The sequence below is a fragment of the Macaca nemestrina genome, chromosome 11 (genome assembly GCF_043159975.1).
Source record: "Macaca nemestrina isolate mMacNem1 chromosome 11, mMacNem.hap1, whole genome shotgun sequence".
NCBI lineage: Eukaryota > Metazoa > Chordata > Mammalia > Primates > Cercopithecidae > Macaca > Macaca nemestrina.
Genome location: NC_092135.1, coordinates 48,367,262 through 48,387,585, shown reverse-complemented (window position 1 = coordinate 48,387,585; position 20,324 = coordinate 48,367,262). Strand labels below are relative to the sequence as shown.

At 41.5% G+C, this 20,324-nt stretch overlaps 1 protein-coding gene across 1 annotated transcript; it reads left to right on the top strand.

Annotated features, from left to right (window-relative positions):
- The first annotated feature begins 227 nt into the window (after positions 1–227).
- On the top strand, positions 228–19,997 carry LOC105492679 (Rho family GTPase 3). The gene is made up of 5 exons (XM_011759916.2): positions 228–635; positions 1,109–1,196; positions 13,219–13,328; positions 16,448–16,582; positions 17,951–19,997. The coding sequence occupies exons 1-5, from the start codon at positions 486–488 to the stop codon at positions 18,200–18,202; spliced, it is 735 nt and encodes a 244-aa protein (XP_011758218.1). The 5' UTR covers positions 228–485; the 3' UTR covers positions 18,203–19,997.
- The last annotated feature ends 327 nt before the right edge of the window (positions 19,998–20,324 follow it).

Genomic DNA, 20,324 nt, shown 5'->3' with positions numbered 1-20,324 from the left:
AGTTTCCCACCTTGCCCTGTGGACTTGTCAGCAAAGCATCTTTGGGGTCTTCATGTCGTCGCAGAGCCTGGTCTGAAATAGATCCCGAACGAGCACCCTAGAGGGCGCACTGCTTACATTTTCGGCAAGCAAGGCAACAGCGCTCACTCCCAGGCTCCACAAAAGGGGAGGAGGCAGATCAGTTTCCTCCTCTCATTGAGAAAGAAGAGGATTGGAAGGCCGGGCGTATAAAGCCGCGCAGAGAGCGTGAAACAAAGCAGTCGGCTCGGAATTGGACTTGGGAGGCGCGGTGAGGAATCAGGCTTAAAACTTGTTGGAGGGGAGTAACAAACCTCCTCCTCTCGCTCTCCTCCTCGTCTGCGCCGCGTTTCAGGGGTTGCCCATCAGCCTTGCGATTTATTTTTATATCTGCTTTTTATAAAGAGAGAAATATATTTTCTTCTTAAGAGAAAATTCCTGTTCCAAGAGAAAATAAGGCAACATCAATGAAGGAGAGAAGAGCCAGCCAGAAATTGTCCAGCAAATCTATCATGGATCCTAATCAGAACGTGAAATGCAAGATAGTTGTGGTGGGAGACAGTCAGTGTGGAAAAACTGCGCTGCTCCATGTCTTCGCCAAGGACTGCTTCCCCGAGGTGAGTGTGGCCGGCCGCGGCTTCCAGGAGGGGGTCGGCCAGTGGGATCCCAGTCCTGAGGTGGGCTTCCCCGCTTTCACCCGTTTTTGCTTTAAAAAAAAAAAAAAAAAAAAAAAAGTCTTTCTCGCCCTTACTACTTTCCGCTGGTTAGACTGCGGGGAAAGGGAAAGTGCGCTGGAAACGTTTAGGGTTGGGACGCGCCTGCACATGGGCTGGTTAGCTCCTGAAACTTGTTCGTTCCTGTGTGCATAACCTGGGTTTGGGAAATTCGGGTCAGCACGTCTGTGAGAGCCGGGTCGGGTGGGTGGGGAGTAGGACAGGGGTTTCGGAAAGGGTCTATGTGCTTAGTGTATGGTCTGATGTATGAGGGTTTTCTTTCTTAATTGGGGAGCCGGGAGGCGAAGGGTGTTCAACGGGTGTCGTGCATTTAAACATAACCTCTTTGCCCTCTTTCGCCCATTTTGTCTATCCAGAATTATGTTCCTACAGTGTTTGAGAATTACACGGCCAGTTTTGAAATCGACACACAAAGAATAGAGTTGAGCCTGTGGGACACTTCGGGTAAGAGTGGGAGGACCGCGTGGCTCTTGGGGCGGGTTTCCAGCCGCTGGGGGATGCGCGGCGGGTCTCGGGAAACCTCGCGCTACAAGCCGTCTGCGCCCCTCCATTAACTTTGGCCCTCCCAAAGGATTCCCACGGTCCCTGGTGGGCGAAAATTGTATCCCTTCTGGGCGGGGGCGGCAGACGACAGCGTGGACGAGGAGATGGCAGTGGGGAGAGGAGGGCGCTGTGTGCCCGCAGGGTGACCCCGCGGTTGGAGCCACTAGTGGCTAGGTGGCCGGGAGCAATCTGCCCGCGGAGCCGTGGTCAAGTCGCCTTGGGTCGGCCGAGGTGGCCCGATGCTGAAGGGTGTTGCAGCGGCGCTGCGTGCGCCTGGGCGGAACCACCCGGCTCAAGGCAGGCGCCCCTCCTAGATCTAACCTGCTGGTTGGCAGGGAGGCGGGGAGCGCCGCGGGGGTGATGGGAGGCGGGAGAAAATCCCAGAGGCGACGCGGTTACTTGCAATTGCCGCTCTTAGGGGAGAGAAACTGAGCGCAGGCAGCCGCGGCGCCCGTGACGCCTACAGCCAGGAATGCGCTGGTGGCGCAGGGGCCGGGCAGCCGCTGGGCCTCCTCTTAGCGCCGCCGGCCGCCCGCGGCGCCTGGGTTGCCACCTGTACCGAGCCTCCCCTTTTTCCTTACTCCATCCCAGTGATCACGCCGTTCCCCCTTCACCACACCAGTCCCTCCTGACCTCTATTGCATCCCCCACTCTGCTTGCCTCCAAGGCCGCAGGCAACACTATTCGCCTTTGACCTTCCAGTCTACTTGAATTATTGGCGCCGCGGTGGGTTATATTCATTGGTCTGAGGTTCAAGGCCGGGTTATTGCTTTCCCATGCGCCCACCCACCTACCTGCCGCGCGGTGGTAGGGAGGGCTAGGTACCCTCCCGGTGGGAAGGCATCCGGCCCCCTGGCTGAGTTAGGGGTTTGGGGCAGGTCAAAGGCCGGGGAGCGGCAGGGGAGCACCATGTGAGGTCTTGGACTGGGACATAGGCACCCGCCGCCCTAACCAGCGGTGTCCAGCGAGTTTGTTTCCAAGAAGGGTGTCGGCTGTGCAAAAGCAGGACCCACTGGGAAGGCTGGGTAAAGGCCCCTGCGCTTAGGGCTGGGAATTTAGCAGGGAGCTGGGTTGCTGGTGGACCGAGCCAAATCCGGGGTGAAACTAGCGAGGAGGAACGCGCAAGTGCCAACAAGCAGGTTTGCTGTTAGGCGGGGAGGCCCTGAGGTGGAGCCGCGCCCAGCGGGGAGTGGCCTCGTGGAGGTGTTCCTGTGAGCTTCCCACAACCCTAAGCTTGAACCGCTGGAGCCCCCGAGGGGACGCGGGAGATCAGAGAGCAAGAAAGGAACCAGACTGACAGGGTCGCAAGAGGCAGTCCCAGCACAAAGGCAAGCGAGAAGTCTCGCACGAGCGAGCGCCTCTCACGGTCGGTGCCAGATGCTCCGACTGCTGCAGTGAGAAGGGCTGATTTGTTCCCCCCTGGAGTCAGGCTCTTTCTCCAGCCGTTCCAAGGGCAGCAGAATCAGGACTTTGCCGCCGTGTTTTCTGGTAGGGATTGTACACAGACTCGAAACTATGGAGAAGGTGTTGGTAGACAGAATTCAAGTGGTTCCTTATTTCAATAGTTCCCATCATCAGAATTATTATACAGCCTGGTACTTACTGGGCTCTGATTCCCAGACATATCATGGTATGTATTTGTTACGCCTACTGGATGGCACAGCTGGTATGGTACCAATAATAAGCACCAGTACTCCCTGCCCCGACCCGCAGCCCTGTTTGGACCTAATGCACGATAAAAATTATTTTGGCATGGTGTGGAGCAGTGGGTCTGATCCAGTCGTTGATACAAAGCTGTGTTTAGATCTTAGCTCCTGGTTACCATGGATTTCGGTGTGCAAATCCCCTACCTCCCTGGGTCTCATTCTCATCATCTGTAAAAAGAGGACACTGAGCTAGATGATGTGCAGGGTCTCTCCCACTGTACACTTCTTGGCTTTATTATGCTGGACAGGCAGGTCTTTTTGTTTCCCAGGATGTTGGCTGGCTTCAGCTCTTAGTCTTAGGGGATCTGGCATCCCGTGCTGGGGTTTTTACAGCCTACAAAGCAAGCCAGGTTCTGGGCAGAGCCAGGCTTCCTGGTGGATTTAGGAATGAAACCCATTTGGACAGGGAGGGGGAACGGGTGGGATTATAGGAATGCTGGGCTCTACGTTTCCTATCTCAAGCTTCAAGAGTCACAGGACCACCAATGGATATTTTGAATTCGATGCCTAAAGGGCTAAATTGATTCTTGTAGGGGAGAAAAGGCACATTGTTTGATAAAGGCTAGAAAATAAAACAGAATGTGGGCAGTTTATAGTTGGAGGCTGTCGGTCGAATGTGCAGATAAATACCACTTCAGGTATCTTCATGCATTTAATCAAAACTCTACAGACTCTGCACACATAGCACAATGCCTTGCACACAGTAGTTATCCAATACAATCTGATGAATGAATAAATGAGTAATGATATGCATAGTTTCCAAGGAGATGAGGTTACCTGACATTTATTCACACTGAATTACCTGTGCACAAAGAATGACAACTTTATAAACATTGCCTTTCACCGAATTAGAGATAATCATCTGAAATGAAGTTGGTAGGGAAATAATCACTTGTCTTTTTATTTAATGAAACCAAAACCTATGTATGTTTAACTAAAATATAAAGGTTTGAAAATGTGATTAAGAAAATTTTGTACTGCAAGATTATCCAGTAATGAAATCTTAGTTAGAATTTAGATTTAAACAAATGGAAAAAAGAGGCATAAGGGAATTATTTAGAATTCCATTGTGTTGTTCTTAAGGAGAAATGTTAGTTAGTTCAACACAGTCACCAAGCACTGCTTACTTAAATTCTAAGAATAGCCTGTTTCCATCAAAGGTGATTTGTTGTTTATATATAGCAGGAACCATTGCATCAGCAACTAATTATTTCAAGGATCTTTAACATTTTTCCATTTAATTCCAAGCTTTTCATGGCAAATTTCTGGACAGGATTATATTTTGGTAAATGTTTGACATTTTCTTTGCCCACTAAAATATTTATTTAGTTCAGATTGTAAAAATAATTGCATATGCCTTATGCCTCTTGATACATCTATTTTTTCCAAAGGCCATCAATTTAACTCTGGAGAAAAGATCCAAGCCAAGTCTATAAAGTTCTAAATGTCAGATAAATTGCACTTTTTATTTCCCTGCTAGAACTTTGTGAAAGAGACTTATATAGGAAAAATTGGGTGTGCCTGACTGCTCTTACATAGGGAGAGAGAACATTGTCCTTTGAATGATACTTCCTGCCCTGTTTACCCTCCTAGCAGAAGGGCAACCATTTAGAAGACAGAAGTAGTTCCTCTCTTATCTGGCCTGTTTAGTTGGACAGCTTCTCATAAGGGGTCTACTTTTGCCTCCAGCAGTCATGATCATGCATAGGCGAAACTCTGACAATTTGGATGTGGGGAAGACTATCAAGTGAAAGTAGGATATGTGAAGTCGCTTTGCACCAAAAAAAAAAAAATAATAATAATTAATTTCCTGCTTTTTGAGGCACAGTAACTTAATATTTCCTTCCTTTCTCCCTTTCTCCATCCATCTCTTCCTTTTTTTCCACATCCACTATAAATAGGCCCTCTGTTAGACCTTACAGATACAGTGTTGATTAAGCATGGTCCTGCCCCTAAGAAGCATACAGTTCAGGTGGGGTAATGGAGAAAAAGAAGCTCCTCCAGTTTAGCGTGTATTTCACCGACAACTCATAATGTACCCAATTTTGTCAGGTCCTTGAACCCCAGTGCCCTTTTCCACTTGGTTGCAATGTTTTTCCTTTGTCAGACATCCTAGGGTTTATAGATCCTCTGGATCCTCTTCAGACAGGAAACAGCTACCCCCTCTTCCCATTGCACATACCAGTTAAAGCAACTACAAAAGGCATTTTGCCAGTCGATTCTTAGGGCTACAGTACTCCAGCCCCACAATAAAAGTAAACAAAACTTTTGTAAAAATGCTGTAGGAATCATCTACGAGAGGGAATTTTTAAGGCCCATAACTTCTTCATTTTCCTAAAAAATATTTTTCATTATAAAATGAACATTCTTAATAGTTGCAGAAATGCTCCCATTGATTTTCAAATTTCACCCAATGAGTTTCAGCAAAACAATGGGTAATAGTTTCAATTGTGAAGTAATAAGTAAGACCAAAGTAATTCTAATATCTTGTGCTTCAAAATTGGCCACATTTGCCAAGCATAGAAGTAATTTGTAGCATGAAGCCAAATGCCTACTAATAATAGAAACATAGTCATTTAAGGATCACCGTATCTTTTCCTAAGAGATTTGATTGCAGTGTAATTTCAGCACATGTGATTTAGGGAGTAATATTCATTCCAGCTTTTAACCAAGGCAAGTTAATGCACATTTTATTTAAGGCTTATTATTACTTTTAATATATTCAATTCAGCTGTTAAAATTCCCCACAATAACTATGCTATTGCCTTATGAACACTCTTTTGAATCTTATCATGATTCAAGTTTCTTTCAAGCCCTGAGTGCTAAAGTTAGTACTTCCTATTTAAGTTTTTAGCATTATTAACAGTTAAGGTAGCATCCTTTATTTCTTAGAGAAAAAGGGAGGAAAAATATTTTAATTACCCAATGGCCTTAATATGAGAAGAAACTTCTCTATAAACAGAAGTCTATCTAAGTTGTTATATTTACCTTATTATACATCAAGTATGAAGAATGGTCTTGGTGACAAGCTCTCTAATGAAATATTTCTTAATAGGGATGGAAATGGTTCAGCAGTATTGGAGATTAGTATATAATTAATCCAGAAAAGCAGCTTAAAAAGAGATCACTGCTCTCTCTCCCCCTCCCCCCCTTTTTTTGGTGATTTAGCATATAAATGAACACATCTAGACAAGACATAAAAATGATTATAAAGTCAGTAAACATGGTTTAGTGCTTTCTGTGTGCATACAATCTGCTAGATGCTATGGGAGGGGTACAGAACTGGGCGAGAGCAGCTTCTGCCCTTAGGTACTCACAGTTTCACCATGTGATAAGACAGACATGGTGAAAACACAAGTGACAATAACATTTAAAATAATCAGGCTTTCCCAAACGAACAGAAGAAATCAAATGAGGAGCCCAGATTAAGTGTCAGGTGTTTAGGTGAGAGGAGATGCCTGTAGACTGAGATTTGAACAGGGTAAAGACATCCTTCTTCCCTGACAACCTTCTTCGAATACCCACAGGACAAACAGAGGACATAGAAAAACTTCCTCCTGTCTAGTGCTGTAATACCTGTTTATAGGGGGGTGAGCCTGGAGGTTCTAAAGCTGGATTTTTCCAGGAGCAACAAGATCCAAAGAGTTGTTGAAGGTCATCTGGGTAGCCCAGGCTCCCTAACTCATGACTTAATGCTCATTGAGGCCCACCACAATTCCTTTCCTTTCTAGAAGTTGACTAAGTTCTAAGAAATTTCTAACATCCCTCCCACATGGAAACTTGCTTACATGTAGTGGCTCTCAGAGAAAACAAGATTCTGGAAGCTGAGAATTATAACTTAAATTAACCTTCTTGGAGAAAGGAAGAGGTTAAGAATTTATGAAGGAGCCAGAGAAGCATGGATGCTTGGGATTTGAATATCAAGTGTGAAATTGCAGGAAACCAGGCATTTCATCAGGTAGTAATGATCCATTGGAGCTTAGGGTTTCAAAACTAGGTTTAATTCTTAACTTGAGTTCTTGAGTTTCCACACTGAAACTCTGTAAGAGACCTGGGTTAAGGTAAAACAGATAGTTTGTATGGTGGTTTCCAATAAGCAGTACATAAAACTGCATTTGGAGATTTGTCCACCATGTGATAATTTCCATTTAAACCATGGAACCTCCTAAAAAAAAGGGAGGTGGCAGTATGAATGCTCTTTCCATGTCTAAAAATCTGTCTGTAGATTTTTTTTTTAGCCCCATTTAGTGCTGTTTTTTTTCCAATCTGGTTTCTCGCTAAGTTGCACATTTCAATGAATCGTCCAAATTGGTCATTCTGATACCACCTGAAATAACCAGATGTTTCCTCATTAATCCAGTTCTTTTGCATGTAAATACGACACCAAGGACCAATACTTTCTCCAGTTAGCTCATGGTGCCTGGCGGGCTGTGCCAAATGAATTAGTCGTGGCTCAGTCATTTTCTGATGTCCTTTAAATGACTTCTCAGTTGCTACATATTGGCCACTTTCTCAGAGTCTCTCTTGGGAAGGCAGACATTTTATTGACATGGAACATAGTTGCCTCAGAAGTTTGACCAGGTGTTGTGCACTTTGGTTTTGAAAAATGAGCCTGATGACATAGTTTGTGGAAAGATGAATTCATTCGTGGGAGTCTACTCCAAGAAATCTGATTCTTAGATATCATATGAAACAAAACCTTGAATCCATTTTCCCTATTTACTTTTAGGCATATACATATACATACACTCTTATCCCTAAAGCTCTTGACTTAACCATGGTTCCACTGTCAGTACAATTTTTTGATTCTTACCTATTTTTAAGTATCTCAGTAAGATTAGGAGTTTAGAGCTAAACCTTTATTTAAAGGCCAAACATATCTAGCTGTGTGACTTTCCAATTTTGTATCTGCATTGCCCCCAGAAATAGAAAACATTTATTCCATCTTAATAGCAACACATAAATGCCCACAAAATTTTATAAGATCTGTTCATAGTTCCCATTATCTGAATCCATAGAAGAAACAAACAAAATATTCTTCTGGGAGTGTTTGTTGCATATTTGCAGGCATGGTATTTGTTGTGCAGACTACTTGAAACAAGAACTAAACAGTCTTATACTGAGTCAGACACCAAAGTTCTGCCCAGACTTGATTCACATTCTTGAGATTGCTGCTAATTTAAACCTTTTACTGTGATTAGAGATGGCATGAGGAAATGCAATCTTGTAATAATTGGGCAGATCAGGCCCTCTCACATGTTAGCTGCTGCTGGGTTCAGATGTGCTCGTGGTGGTCACTAAAAATACCAAAAGTTAATCTACTTTTCTCTGCCAAAAATATGCAAGAGCTTTAACTTACTGTTCTTGGTAAAAATTTCTTAAGGGGAAACGGGAAGCTTTTCAAATGAAGGTTCAAGTTAAATAAATTATATTTATGAAATATTCAACAAGAAGAGTTTTCAGTTCCCTGACTCCTCTAAAGCCTCACAGTGTTTAAACTGGTATTTTGCAAAAGGTTCCATAAAGCCTCCCTTTTGGGCATGAATCTTCTTACATATACATTTAAGTATGTACATATATGGTGTGTTCTATCTTTGCGAAAGGGTGACTTCAGCAGGCAGGTATGTGTCTGAAGAATTAGTTTCTGGGTGAGGCACGTTGTGACTATTCTTTGGCTGGAAATTTTGTTCTCACCCAGAATTAATGATCTTGAATATAAAGATGGGTAGATCTGAAATTTCAAAAGCGCTCTAGAACTTTGCTGATGTTTGCCAAACTTGGGCAACTCACAGAACCCCAAGTGTACACTTGTTCCAGTCTATCTATCCCCAGCAAAGCCTTTCAACTATGTTTTCTGGGTGAGGGGGGCACACATTTTGCATATATAGTGTAGTTGTTTCTTTACAATATAGAGTTTCCCAAAGTTTTCCCTTCAGAGGTCTGGCAGGTTACTTAAAAAGGAGCTTGGAATAGGGTGGTGAGCTGAGAAAAGTTTCATACAGTACCAGAGAAATGCTGCATCTGAGAATTTCCACAGGCATTAGGCTATTCCACAGGCTGAAAAAGAGTTTTATTTGACAAGCAAAACGCAGTTCCTAAATGTTACTGGACTTTAGTCCACTCTAGAGCACATACTTTACGTATATCAGCACCTACCATGTACTGCACTGAAAGTTGAACACTTTCATACTGAGTAAAAACTGTTGAGCCCTCCTGCTTGTGTTGTTTAGTTCTATAGTTAGCACCTTGGGAGTTTTTCACGTGCGTCTTTAAGAAACACCTATAGAAGTGAATTTTTTTGTTTTCTGTTTGGCTTCACAGGGTGTTGTAAGACTTTCCTGGAGGGATATAGGAGTTAGGGGCAGGTATTGTTCCTGCTTTACCCACTGACTTTCAGCTCCTTCCTTTGGTGACATTTCTGCTCCTCTATATTGCTTCTCACGTCACAGAATCATTTCTGGAATTCCTCTTCCTTTTCTGTTGGCTTGTGTTATCTCACGCATGCCTGTGATTCCACCATGCCCTCTCCAGCTTTGCTTGCCTTACTTCCTTTGTGCAGTTTCTTGGACTTTCTGGGGAAGAAAAGGAAGAATTCCAAGTGCTTAAACACAGAGTAAACACTGTAATGTTACACAGGAGTTGTTTGTGTGTGTTGGTGTGTGTGTGCGCGTGTTTGTTTTTTGTTTTGCTTTGTTTTTTTTTTATCCTGAAAGTCCTGCTGAGCTGATGAATTACATCTTTCCTGGTGGGACAGTTCTTTGATAATTCTATATAAATATTTTTCACTCTGAAAAAATAGAGACAATAGACACTGCTATCTATGACAGGATAAACTTAACCTATCAAAAATATAGTGAATAAATGGTCTTGTTATTTTAAATAAATTACTCTTGTCATTGCCAGTCAAATTATGCTTATAACTAAAAAATATGGGAATCGGTTTTACTAGTACCTTTGGACACTTGTGTTGATCTAAAAGCAGCACTGTTCATTAGCAAAAGTAATAGAATGGGATCAAAGTGGCATCCCTAATTAGATCATGTTAAAACTCTGAAAAATTACCTGTCTACCTCCACAAGCACGGTGGTTTATTTCTTATAAACCTTTGCACTACATATGTATTTTCACTCGTACTGTTAACCAGGTAAAAACAAAAGCAGATACAAACTTCCCTGAGAATCTGGTTTAACTGGAGAACCCTGTTTCATTTTAAAATCAGGCCAGAGTCTAAATTTTGCAAATACTTGGATATATGCACTTAAGCACAGAAGCCAGCCCGCTGGATTTTAGTAGGTAGCAGTCTCCAAGCAGGTGACACAGGGCTGAGCACAAAGCCAGATCTCCTTTGTGGCCATAAAATGGGTGGGGGATGGGAAACATAGTCCACAAAGGGAGGGGTATTCCCAGCAGTCACATGGTGACCTGAATGTTGAAACCATTCCTCAGGATTTTCCTGGCAGTCTCAATTTCAATTAAACTCTTTCATCCTCTTTGTATTTCTTCAATCGCGTTTCCTAATTTTTGTATTTGGAAAAGATGGTCTCCATTGTCATAGAGTAGTGTTACATCTGGAATTAGCAGTGAGTACTCTCACATCATACAGATCGTATCCTGAAAGGAGCTGGTAGGTACCTGGAACTGTCCTCTAAAGATACCAGGTCTGCTTGTACTGGAAGCTCTCCACAGGGAGACAGTGGTTTTTCGTGTTGTGAGTGATTTCTGGGAAAAGAGATCTCTGAAGCCTCGTTAGGTTTCTGACAATCCTAACTGTTGGCAACTTTGCCTTCCTGGGTCTGGGATCAGGTCGTCTCTTGCTGACTTTGAGGACCAGAGGAAACTCTCATTTATGTGTCCAGTATTTGGAGCTCCACTCTATGATCTCGAATTTTCTGACTCCCTGTTTGGAAAGAGTCATTCAAATGTTTACAGCAGGCGCTGTGCTAGAGTTAGACTTTGGACACAGAAACAGGAAAGGTTCTAGTTGAAAAAGTGTGAACTGGCCGGGCGCGGTGGCTCAAGCCTGTAATCCCAGCACTTTGGGAGGCCGAGACGGGCGGATCACGAGGTCAGGAGATCGAGACCATCCTGGCTAACACGGTGAAACCCCGTCTCTATTAAGAAATACAAAAAAAACTAGCCGGGCGAGGTGGCGGGCGCCTGTAGTCCCAGCTACTTGGGAGGCTGAGGCCGGAGAATGGCGTGAACCCGGGAGGCGGAGCTTGCAGTGAGCTGAGATCCGGCCACTGCACTCCAGCCTGGGTGACAGAGCGAGACTCCGTCTCAAAAAAAAAAAAAAAAAAAAAAGAAAAAGTGTGAACTTCTCAGAGGTAATACAGAAATACTAATGTAGCCGTAAATAGTGTTCAACCATCTAGTTTCTGATGCCTCTCGAATGTTCAAATGAGTGAACTATTTGTGAATTATTCTCTTCACCTCAGAGTTCTTTCAGCGACTGAAAAGGCAGCCACAGCTTGTCATTTTCAGAGACAGCCTCATTCTAATATACCTTCATACTTAAAATGACTTGACTTTTTAAACTCTAAACCCTTTAAGCTTTTGAGAAATATCTTTCAGCTGTCAGCCTCTGCTCTGCCAGGGTTCTGGTTCCAGATGAGGGTAGGCAGCTGCTGCAGCTCATGAACAGCTCTGACTTAATTCTCTATTTATTCACATTTTTCTTCCTGATTCTTGTAACTTTCTTTTCTTCCTTGCTTAGCAGACACACGTGGCTTGAAGTTGTCACTCTCCATCGTAAAGCAGCTAGGGAAAAAGCTGCACTGTTGCCTGGGGTTCCGCAGCGGATGCCAGGGACCCAGAGTGTACTGTGTGAATAGAGGGTGATGCCCCCTGACTGCAGTGCCTTTTAGATCACAAGAACAGCCTCCAAGCAAATGTTGTTTTAATAGAAATATAAACAGTGATATTTTTTAAAGCTGCTTTTTAAGTCTCTCTTCCTGACTTTGCCTGTTGAGGTTTTGATTTATCAGGGGACAACATGTCCTGTTTTTCTGCTCAAAATGGAAAGTGATGTCAAATTGAAATAGACTTTTAAAAAGAGTTTGGTGGTTTAGATTTTCTTTTTCTACTCTGGAGTCAGATACATACGTGTGTATATATTTCCTAGTAAAATCATTTTCATGTGATGCTTGTGAAATGTCAGTATACCTAAAACGATTTCTTACACAAGCTGTATTTAGTTTTCTAGTCAATCACTTCATAACTATTGTCCTCATGTAATTGCCCATCCTTTGGAATTCTTAAAGAAATAGAAAAACTTCCTTGATTGACTAGAGAGTTCTGTGGTTAAAGTAATTGGCTGGTGCCTTGAACATTTAGGGTACCCTGGATTTAATTCAGGTTAAGATCCTTGGATCATGCCTTAGCATCACTCTCAGAGATGGGACTCTGTAAAAAAGTGACATGATCCTATATGACATTTATTACATTCTTAGTTGTAACAGGAAGAAAATCTGTATAGGGTTTGGCAATAAGTTGAAATAAGCAAGCTCAAAGGTCAATAGCCTATCTAAACTTACAACTTGGAGATGGGGTAACACTGTGGTTTCTCTTTGCGTAGTTGTTGAACCCTCCCTCTTCCGCTCTCCCTCATTCACCCCCATCCTGCTGTCAGATTTATCTTGAGTTTAGGTCTCTTTCCCAAGAAGTAGTTCAGTTTCTGATTCTTTTTACCACTCAGCTTTTAACAGTAGCGGTAATACAACCATAATACCCATAGTGAATACGTATTGATCCCTTACTAAAAGCCAGGCACTGCCTGGGTTTACTTAATCTCAGGTACGTATGTTGTCAGCATCTTCATTTTATGAGTGAAGAATCAGAAGCACAGAGTCCTAAAGCTACCTTGCCCCCTCCCTCTTTAGTGGTGGAGGCAGGTTTGCACTCAAGACCACCTGGCCCCAGGTGCTTCCCTACTTCACCCAGGTAACTTCAGGCCCTAGTCTTTGAACCATACAGATTTCACCTTAAGATCCAGGCCCTCCTCTTGAATTTATGTCAGATACATGTGAGGTTTCATTCATCATATACTTCCAAGCAGGCTTTTGTGTGTCTGTTTAAATTCTTTTCCAAGAATGAGGGGAAGTGGGGGTTGGGTCATGATGTGACAGTCAAAGGACTTAGCCCGAAAGGGTAGAGTTAATGCATGACAGACAAGGGGACTCTCATCTGAAAATCTGTGTATCTTTGTTTCTTCTCAGGTTCTCCTTACTATGACAATGTCCGCCCCCTCTCTTACCCTGATTCGGATGCCGTGCTGATTTGCTTTGACATCAGTAGACCAGAGACCCTGGACAGTGTCCTCAAAAAGGCAAGTGCTGGGGAATGATGACACACTTCAGTACTAGGTGATATATAAATAGAAACATGGGGATTGCTGGGGAACTCAAAGACTCTAGTCAATTCCCTGCCTTACAATTTGTAATTAAACACTAGAAAGAACCCTTTCACACCAAAATGGGGTTTCCACTTTTTGATGATGAACATGCTTGAAATTTTATTTCATGAAGCTCTGAAACAGAATACCTTTCAAGGGCCTGCGTGTTTGTCTTTCGGGAGAAAATGGTACAGCTGAAAACAGTTATATTTGATTACTATCATATTCATGTCTTCCTTCCTTCTTTCAGTGACTCAACCGATTGCACCTTAGCTTACAGAGTTACATTTGACCTCAAGTCAGTTAGTGAAAGGAATGCAATAATGGCTATTTTAATAAGCTGTGTTTTAGTTATGGTATTAGAAACAGAAATGGAACCTAGTATAGGAGGAATAGGGATGTGTCCAATGTGAATTGTCTGATGATCAGGTATCTGTCTAGTAATTATGATCAGTTATCTTTCTAGTAATGTAGAAGCAGGGCTTGTAAACATGTTATATATTATAACGTACACATAGTTTATGGAGGCAAAGGTTAGTCAGGTTCTGTAGGTGAAGAAGGAACCTAACTAAGGAAGCTATGGATGGAAGGAACCAGAGGGAGATCAAGAGGAAGAGGACCTATTACAGGATGGGTCACAGGAAGTAGGGAGGCCAGTGGGAGGAAGGGGCATTTCTTGACCGCCAGCAGCAGGGACTCAGCCTCCAGGTAGTTGTAGAAGGCATGTGCCGTGTAAGTCCATGGATCAGCATTTATTAGCCACTAGCTGTTTTCTCAGACCTGGCCTGTGTGCTGTGGGGCTTCAGGATCAGACCCTTGGTGGAGCACTCCCTCTCCTCTACGCACTGGCTTAGACACCGGATGTGGCTGAGAGCAAGGCAGTGTCAGCTGAGGGGTGAGCCATGCAGCCCAGTCTGAGTATGGTATGGATTAAGAAAGACAAACATGCAGGTGTGCCTAGGTTGGTTTTGTTTTTTTGGTTTTAATTTTTAGTGGAATTTGTTTGTATTTTGTGTGTTTTTATTAGTTTACATTCCTCTATTATATTTGATTGCTTGGCTTGTGTGTCATTGTGAAATCAGGATTTGAAGTATAATCATCCTTCTGTCTCTACTAAATATTACAAACAGAGTTCAGTAAAATATGGTTTTCTTAATAGATCAAAGGCTCTTTTTCCCTTTTTAGCTCCTTTCAATTTTGGGTAATACATATCTAACACAAATAATGCTAATGCTTGTCAAATCCAGGCAGGAATACACCTTTCCTGTCTTTAATGCTTGTAAACAATTGCTAGACATGCGGAGGGAGGCCAAAGTCATTACACAGCTGAAGAGCAACATAACAACATGTCTAGTTCTGTCTGGAGATAAAAGGGGTTGCTTATTTACTGGAGATTTTATTTGATGTAGTATCAGGCTATGCATAATTTATGATGAAAAAGCCTTTCTCCTGTTTTATTTTGCTTTTTTCTTCTAAGACCAAATGAATAGTGACTTTGGCCTTATAGATATTAATGAGTATGTTTTACATTCCTGTGAGGTTTAAGGCTCATGATAACCCCTGTGGTTTGTCTTGATTAATGGAAGCCTTTAAGTCCTTCACTATCAAAGAGGAGGTTAGAATGACTTGAAGTAGGAAGAATTTCTTTTTTTTTTTTTTTCCAGTTCACCTTCCACTTCTAATGCTAGTGCCACCTAGCATATGGTAGGTGTTCCTACATAATTCTGAAAGGAGTGAGGGAGAGAGGGAAGAAGGGAGGGAAGGAGGGAGGGAGGCAGGGAGGAAGAAAGGAAGGAAGGAAGGAAAGAAGGAAGGAAGGAAGGAAAGAAGGAAGGAAGGAAGAAAAAAAGGAAGAAGTGAACACAATAGGCTCTTATGGAAAGTATATTACTCCTTTGAATCCACTGGTGTAGTTTGCACTAGAGTTCATTACCCAAAGTACACCCCTAGATTTGGAGATGTCTCCTCTAGTGATCTTTTAAGTTATTCTTGCAGGATGTCCCTCTTATCTTGTGTTATACTTAATACATGACTTCATCACCCCCAGTATTCTGTGAATTTCTTTCCAGAAGACACAGCTATGTCTTAATCATCATTGTCACGGCCACAGTACTTTGTAGAACACTTACATATTTGTGAATGTGGGTGGGAAGAGTCAGGCGCCACTTCCCCATCTCAGCCTCTCCAGGCCCTGCCCTCAAAGGCCAAAGATCTCCTGTGATTGCCCTGAACCCTTGACTCCCATGCTGTTGCAGAGCTCAAGCTTGCTTGTTCTTAAAGAGGACAGTTGGAATTCCAAGCCAGGCATTGCTGAGGGTTCTACTAATTCTTGTTAGATCATGAAACAAATAGACAAACTGGAATAGATTGAAATAGTTTTAAACTAATTCGAAGGCATATGAGCTACAGGACCAGCTGCCTTCCCGATCACCAGGAGATGTTCCTTTGCAAATGTCATGATCTGTGTTGATGGAACCATGTGAATAGAAACTCCTTCAAGGCAGGATGTTCTGTTTTATTAACTATCTCAGGTACTTAAATAGAGCCTCAGCTCGCGGTGGCATGCTTCAGTGTTTCATGATGGGATCAGGGAGTGCATACTTGTGCTACTGTTGCCTCTGCCTTATCCCCAGCCTTCTAGTTAAGGAGGAACAGATCCACACATCGAAGGATGTGGTCACTTGTTAGGATATATAATTATTCTTAAGACACATTTATCTTTCAGAGACATGCCAATAATTAAGACATTATTGAAGCTACCTTTGGACAACATCTACCAAATCTCTTTCAGTAGCAACAGATGAGTCACAGAGAGGGAGAATCGATCATAATATACATAATCATTCTCTAATGCTTAAAAAGTCGTAAAACTTCACATCTATTCAGGAGATAAATGCAAAGTTTGCTTCTTCATCTCAAGGGACACTCCTTTTTTAACATCTTTTTTTTGAGTTTCATTCTAATGTCTGCCAGTGGAGAAATGGTTTTTATGATATGGATGCCATTACTTTGTTCATTTTTAATCTTTTTTTTTTTTTTTTTTTCTGTCACAGTGGAAAGGTGAAATCCAGGAATTTTGTCCAAATACCAAAATGCTCTTGGTCGGCTGCAAGTCTGATCTGCGGACAGATGTTAGTACATTAGTAGAACTCTCCAATCACAGGCAGACGCCAGTGTCCTATGACCAGGTATATATGTTGCCCATGTGCAAAAGTGGATTTTAGAAAGAGTGAAAGAAATGGACTGTCACTCACAATAAATAAAATAAAAAGTAGCTGCTTTTCTAAACGCTCAGCCAGTGGTCAGTTGTGAAATTTAAAATGCTGTCATTTATTAGTGTAATTACACGATATTTGGGTACATAAACAGTTGATATGCTAACCTTGTATATTTCTGCAACTCCAATAGGTTTAAAGTTCAGTAGGTTTAACAGAGAATGTGGTCAAAATCAGTAATACTCTTTAAGAGAGGTAATCTGATTTTACAGTCGGCAGTGCAATAATAAGGCTGTTTCCAGTAAACTGGAGCACTCCGTAACACCATCTTTCAGAGAGTCTTCATTTCTATAGGCATTTCCCCCAAGTATTTAGAAATGAGAATCAATTTCAAAAGCTCATTCTCGTAAAACCTACAACCAGAATCTAAAGAGAGTTCATGTTGAAATACCAAAATTGTATTAAGAATCATCATTTTAAATACTGCAGTCTTCTTAGTCTTCCATTTCTCATTAGCAAAAATTTGGTATTTTAAATAAGTAGTTTTGGTTGATGTGCACATGTTTATTGTTGCGTATATTAGTGGTATGGTTCACACTTAGAAATTACGTATTTTGTGTTTGATATAACAGATGTCACAATAGTATTATTCCTTTCCTCAACTTATTTTGGCCCTAAGTAAGACACAATCACGTACATTTCAAAATCAATTTTAAATTTCATTCATTACCCTCGTTTTCGGTACAACCTAGTCACTAGTCTTGAATGCCATTTACCCTCAAGAAAAGAGAAATGGAGTCCCCCAGGAGACGCTGGAACAGGTTCTCAAAGCCACATCGCCACAGCCAGAGCTGTGTGGAAAATGTGGAGTTTATGTTCATGACCTTCAGCTAACTTACTTCACCAGTAAGATTCTCTGGGCCATTCCATGCTTGCTGTGACCCTGGAAAGCCTGAGTAACCAGTTAACTCTTGCTTGCAGTTGATAGTGAAGATGAATCACCTCGTTAGCTCCACTCTACACTTCTTTGAATCACCTCATATTAAGTGTTTGATAATGAATGTCCTCATTTGTTAAGATCAGCCTTTAGCATTTATTCAGAGCTCTAACACCTCTAATGAGCCATGAGAGTTGGACATCTTAGCTGCCAATATTTATGAAGTAATAAATAAGGCAGTTCAAATTTTAACAACTTTTATTTTTGCAGTGACACTTGGAAAATTCAGTTAACATATCAGTAAACGTTTTGCAATGCATTATTATTTTGTGGTATTAGAAGACACTAGCTAACTTTCTCCCAAAGTCTTATTGCTGATTAAAATCCCTTCTTTTGCTTCTCAGGGGGCAAATATGGCCAAACAGATTGGAGCAGCTACTTATATCGAATGCTCAGCTTTACAGTCAGAAAATAGTGTCAGAGACATTTTTCACGTTGCCACCTTGGCATGTGTAAATAAGACAAATAAAAACGTTAAGCGGAACAAATCACAGAGAGCCACAAAACGGATTTCACACATGCCTAGCAGACCAGAACTCTCGGCAGTTGCTACGGACTTACGAAAGGACAAAGCGAAGAGCTGCACTGTGATGTGAATCTTTCATTATCTTTAATGAGGACAAAGGAATCTAGTGTAAAAAACAACAGCAAACAAAAAGGTGAAGTCTAAACGAAGTGCACAGCTAAAGTCATGTATACCAGAGGCTTCGGAGGCGTTTGAGAGGATACTCATCTTTTTGGAATCCTGTCCTTAGATTCGGCATGTAGACCAAGTGGTGAGAATTGAATACGTGGAAGAGTTTTGAAGTGTGACTTGAAAAATATGCCAAAAAATGGAGATACAAATGAGCTAGAGGAAGATGAGGGGGGATGCGAGTACCTCCAAGAAGAAAAATCACACTCTGAATGGTGCTTGCATTTTTGTTGGGTTTTTTTTTGTTTGTTTTTGTTACAATCTATTCATGGATCTCTACTTTGATTTAATTTTTAAATGTTTTACTCTCCTTTACAAAAAGTATATGTTAATATACCGTCCTCACTGGGGAACTGGCACTGTGACCTTAGCATTTAGTTTTCTAGAGGATGTGATCTAATTTCTTTCTAGCTCATCATTAAAATGGAAATTGTATCAGGACCCATGGGGATATATCCAGAGGAAAACTTTATGAGGCGTTGAAATCTTGCCTTCCTGAAGATAGCTGAGTAGGATGGTTCTAAGGAAAGCCTTTGCAATCTTGCAAGATTTGTAGACCAGCACTACAAAGATCGCATAGATCAAATAGGAAAAAAAAGTGTCGATTTTTATTCAGTCTGATGGTTCTGTTCTTCATTGTGATTGTCATTAAAAAGTGGTAAATTGCTCAATGTAATATTTTTGTGCGCTGTTTAGAAAAGAAGTTGTGTGATTTTTTTGCCATCGTTGATAAAAATGCAAAGTCAAATAAAAGGTGTCTTGGTTTGACGTCATAGAATGATCCAAGGAGAGAAAAAAGGTAGTTACTGTTTTCACCAGAAGAGGTAATGAGTGAAGGAAAGAATAGTAGCGGAAAGCACAGTTTGTGAGTAAAGCTGTCTGGAATTAAGTTACCAAAAATACAAAGCAAAAGGACTATTATTTTGGGTTGGAGCTCCAAAACTGGCAGCATCTGATGATCTGTTGGTTTATTTCACTTTCATTAAATGAACATTGATGAGAGAAGAATTCACTTACCCAAGCTTTAGAGAATCCCTAGTGGAAGATTATATCATAGAGTTTCAGTCCTGACACAACACCAGGGCATTTCTAGAGCGTGATTGCTAAAACCTCACTGAGCAGACGCAGCCAAGGTCCATGTTCAGCACTTGGTCGCTGTTGTTACGTAAAATAAAAGCATTTAAAATAGTTTACAGATATTTTTGACCAGTTCATTTTAGAGATTATTTCAGAGAAGAAACCAGATCTGACCTGTTTAGTGTTGGCGCTTGTTGAAAACGAGCTTTCTTTCCCATGATAATGCTTCGTTTTTGAAGTGTTGAAGCTGTGCTCCCCTTAAATTGTGGCAGGAGAGATTAAGGTAATTACAACACTCAGTTCTATGTCTTACAAGCACTTTGTTTTGTCTCTGCAAGAAAATACGATTCCAGTCATTTCCCATAAAATACAGACATTCTACCAACATAATATGCTTTGATTGATGCAGCATTATGCTTTGGGCAGTATTACAAAATAGCTGGCGAATGCTTTCTGTATTTAAATATTGTAAAAAGAAAATAAGTTATAACTGTTATAAAGCAGAACTTTTGTTGCATTTTTTAAACTGTTGAAGTCACTTTGTATGTTTGTTTGGTCAATGTTTCTGCAGTATTTATTAAAACATACTTTTTTTTTCTTCAAATAAAAAAGTAACCATGTCTTTGTCTAAATGTGATCTGTCTTCTATTACCTGCTTCCTGATTTCGCGGTTTAGCTTTGTTCTTTAACATAGGTGATTACAGAATCAAAATGCCTAACATTTTCTAAATGAGAAGGCTTTGGAATTTTTTAATTCTTCATAGTAGTAACAGATAAACCTGCATATATAAAAGGTTTTCATGATGCTTTCAAATCACAAGAAAAAAAAATGGGGCATAATTAGATTAAGTGATTTGATCATATACGAAAAAGAGCCCTGATACTGCCTAAGATTAACTTGTAGAAAATACGGAAGTCTTCAAGTATTTAAGAATGAAGCAATATGA

Coding starts and splice junctions, on each gene's coding strand:
- LOC105492679 (XM_011759916.2), top strand. CDS start 486: ATGAAGGAGAGAAGAGCCAGCCAGAAATTGTCCAGCAAATCTATCATG. Junction 13,329..16,447: donor TGGACAGTGTCCTCAAAAAG/GCAAGTGCTGGG, acceptor TTTCTGTCACAG/TGGAAAGGTGAAATCCAGGA. Junction 16,583..17,950: donor CGCCAGTGTCCTATGACCAG/GTATATATGTTG, acceptor TTTGCTTCTCAG/GGGGCAAATATGGCCAAACA.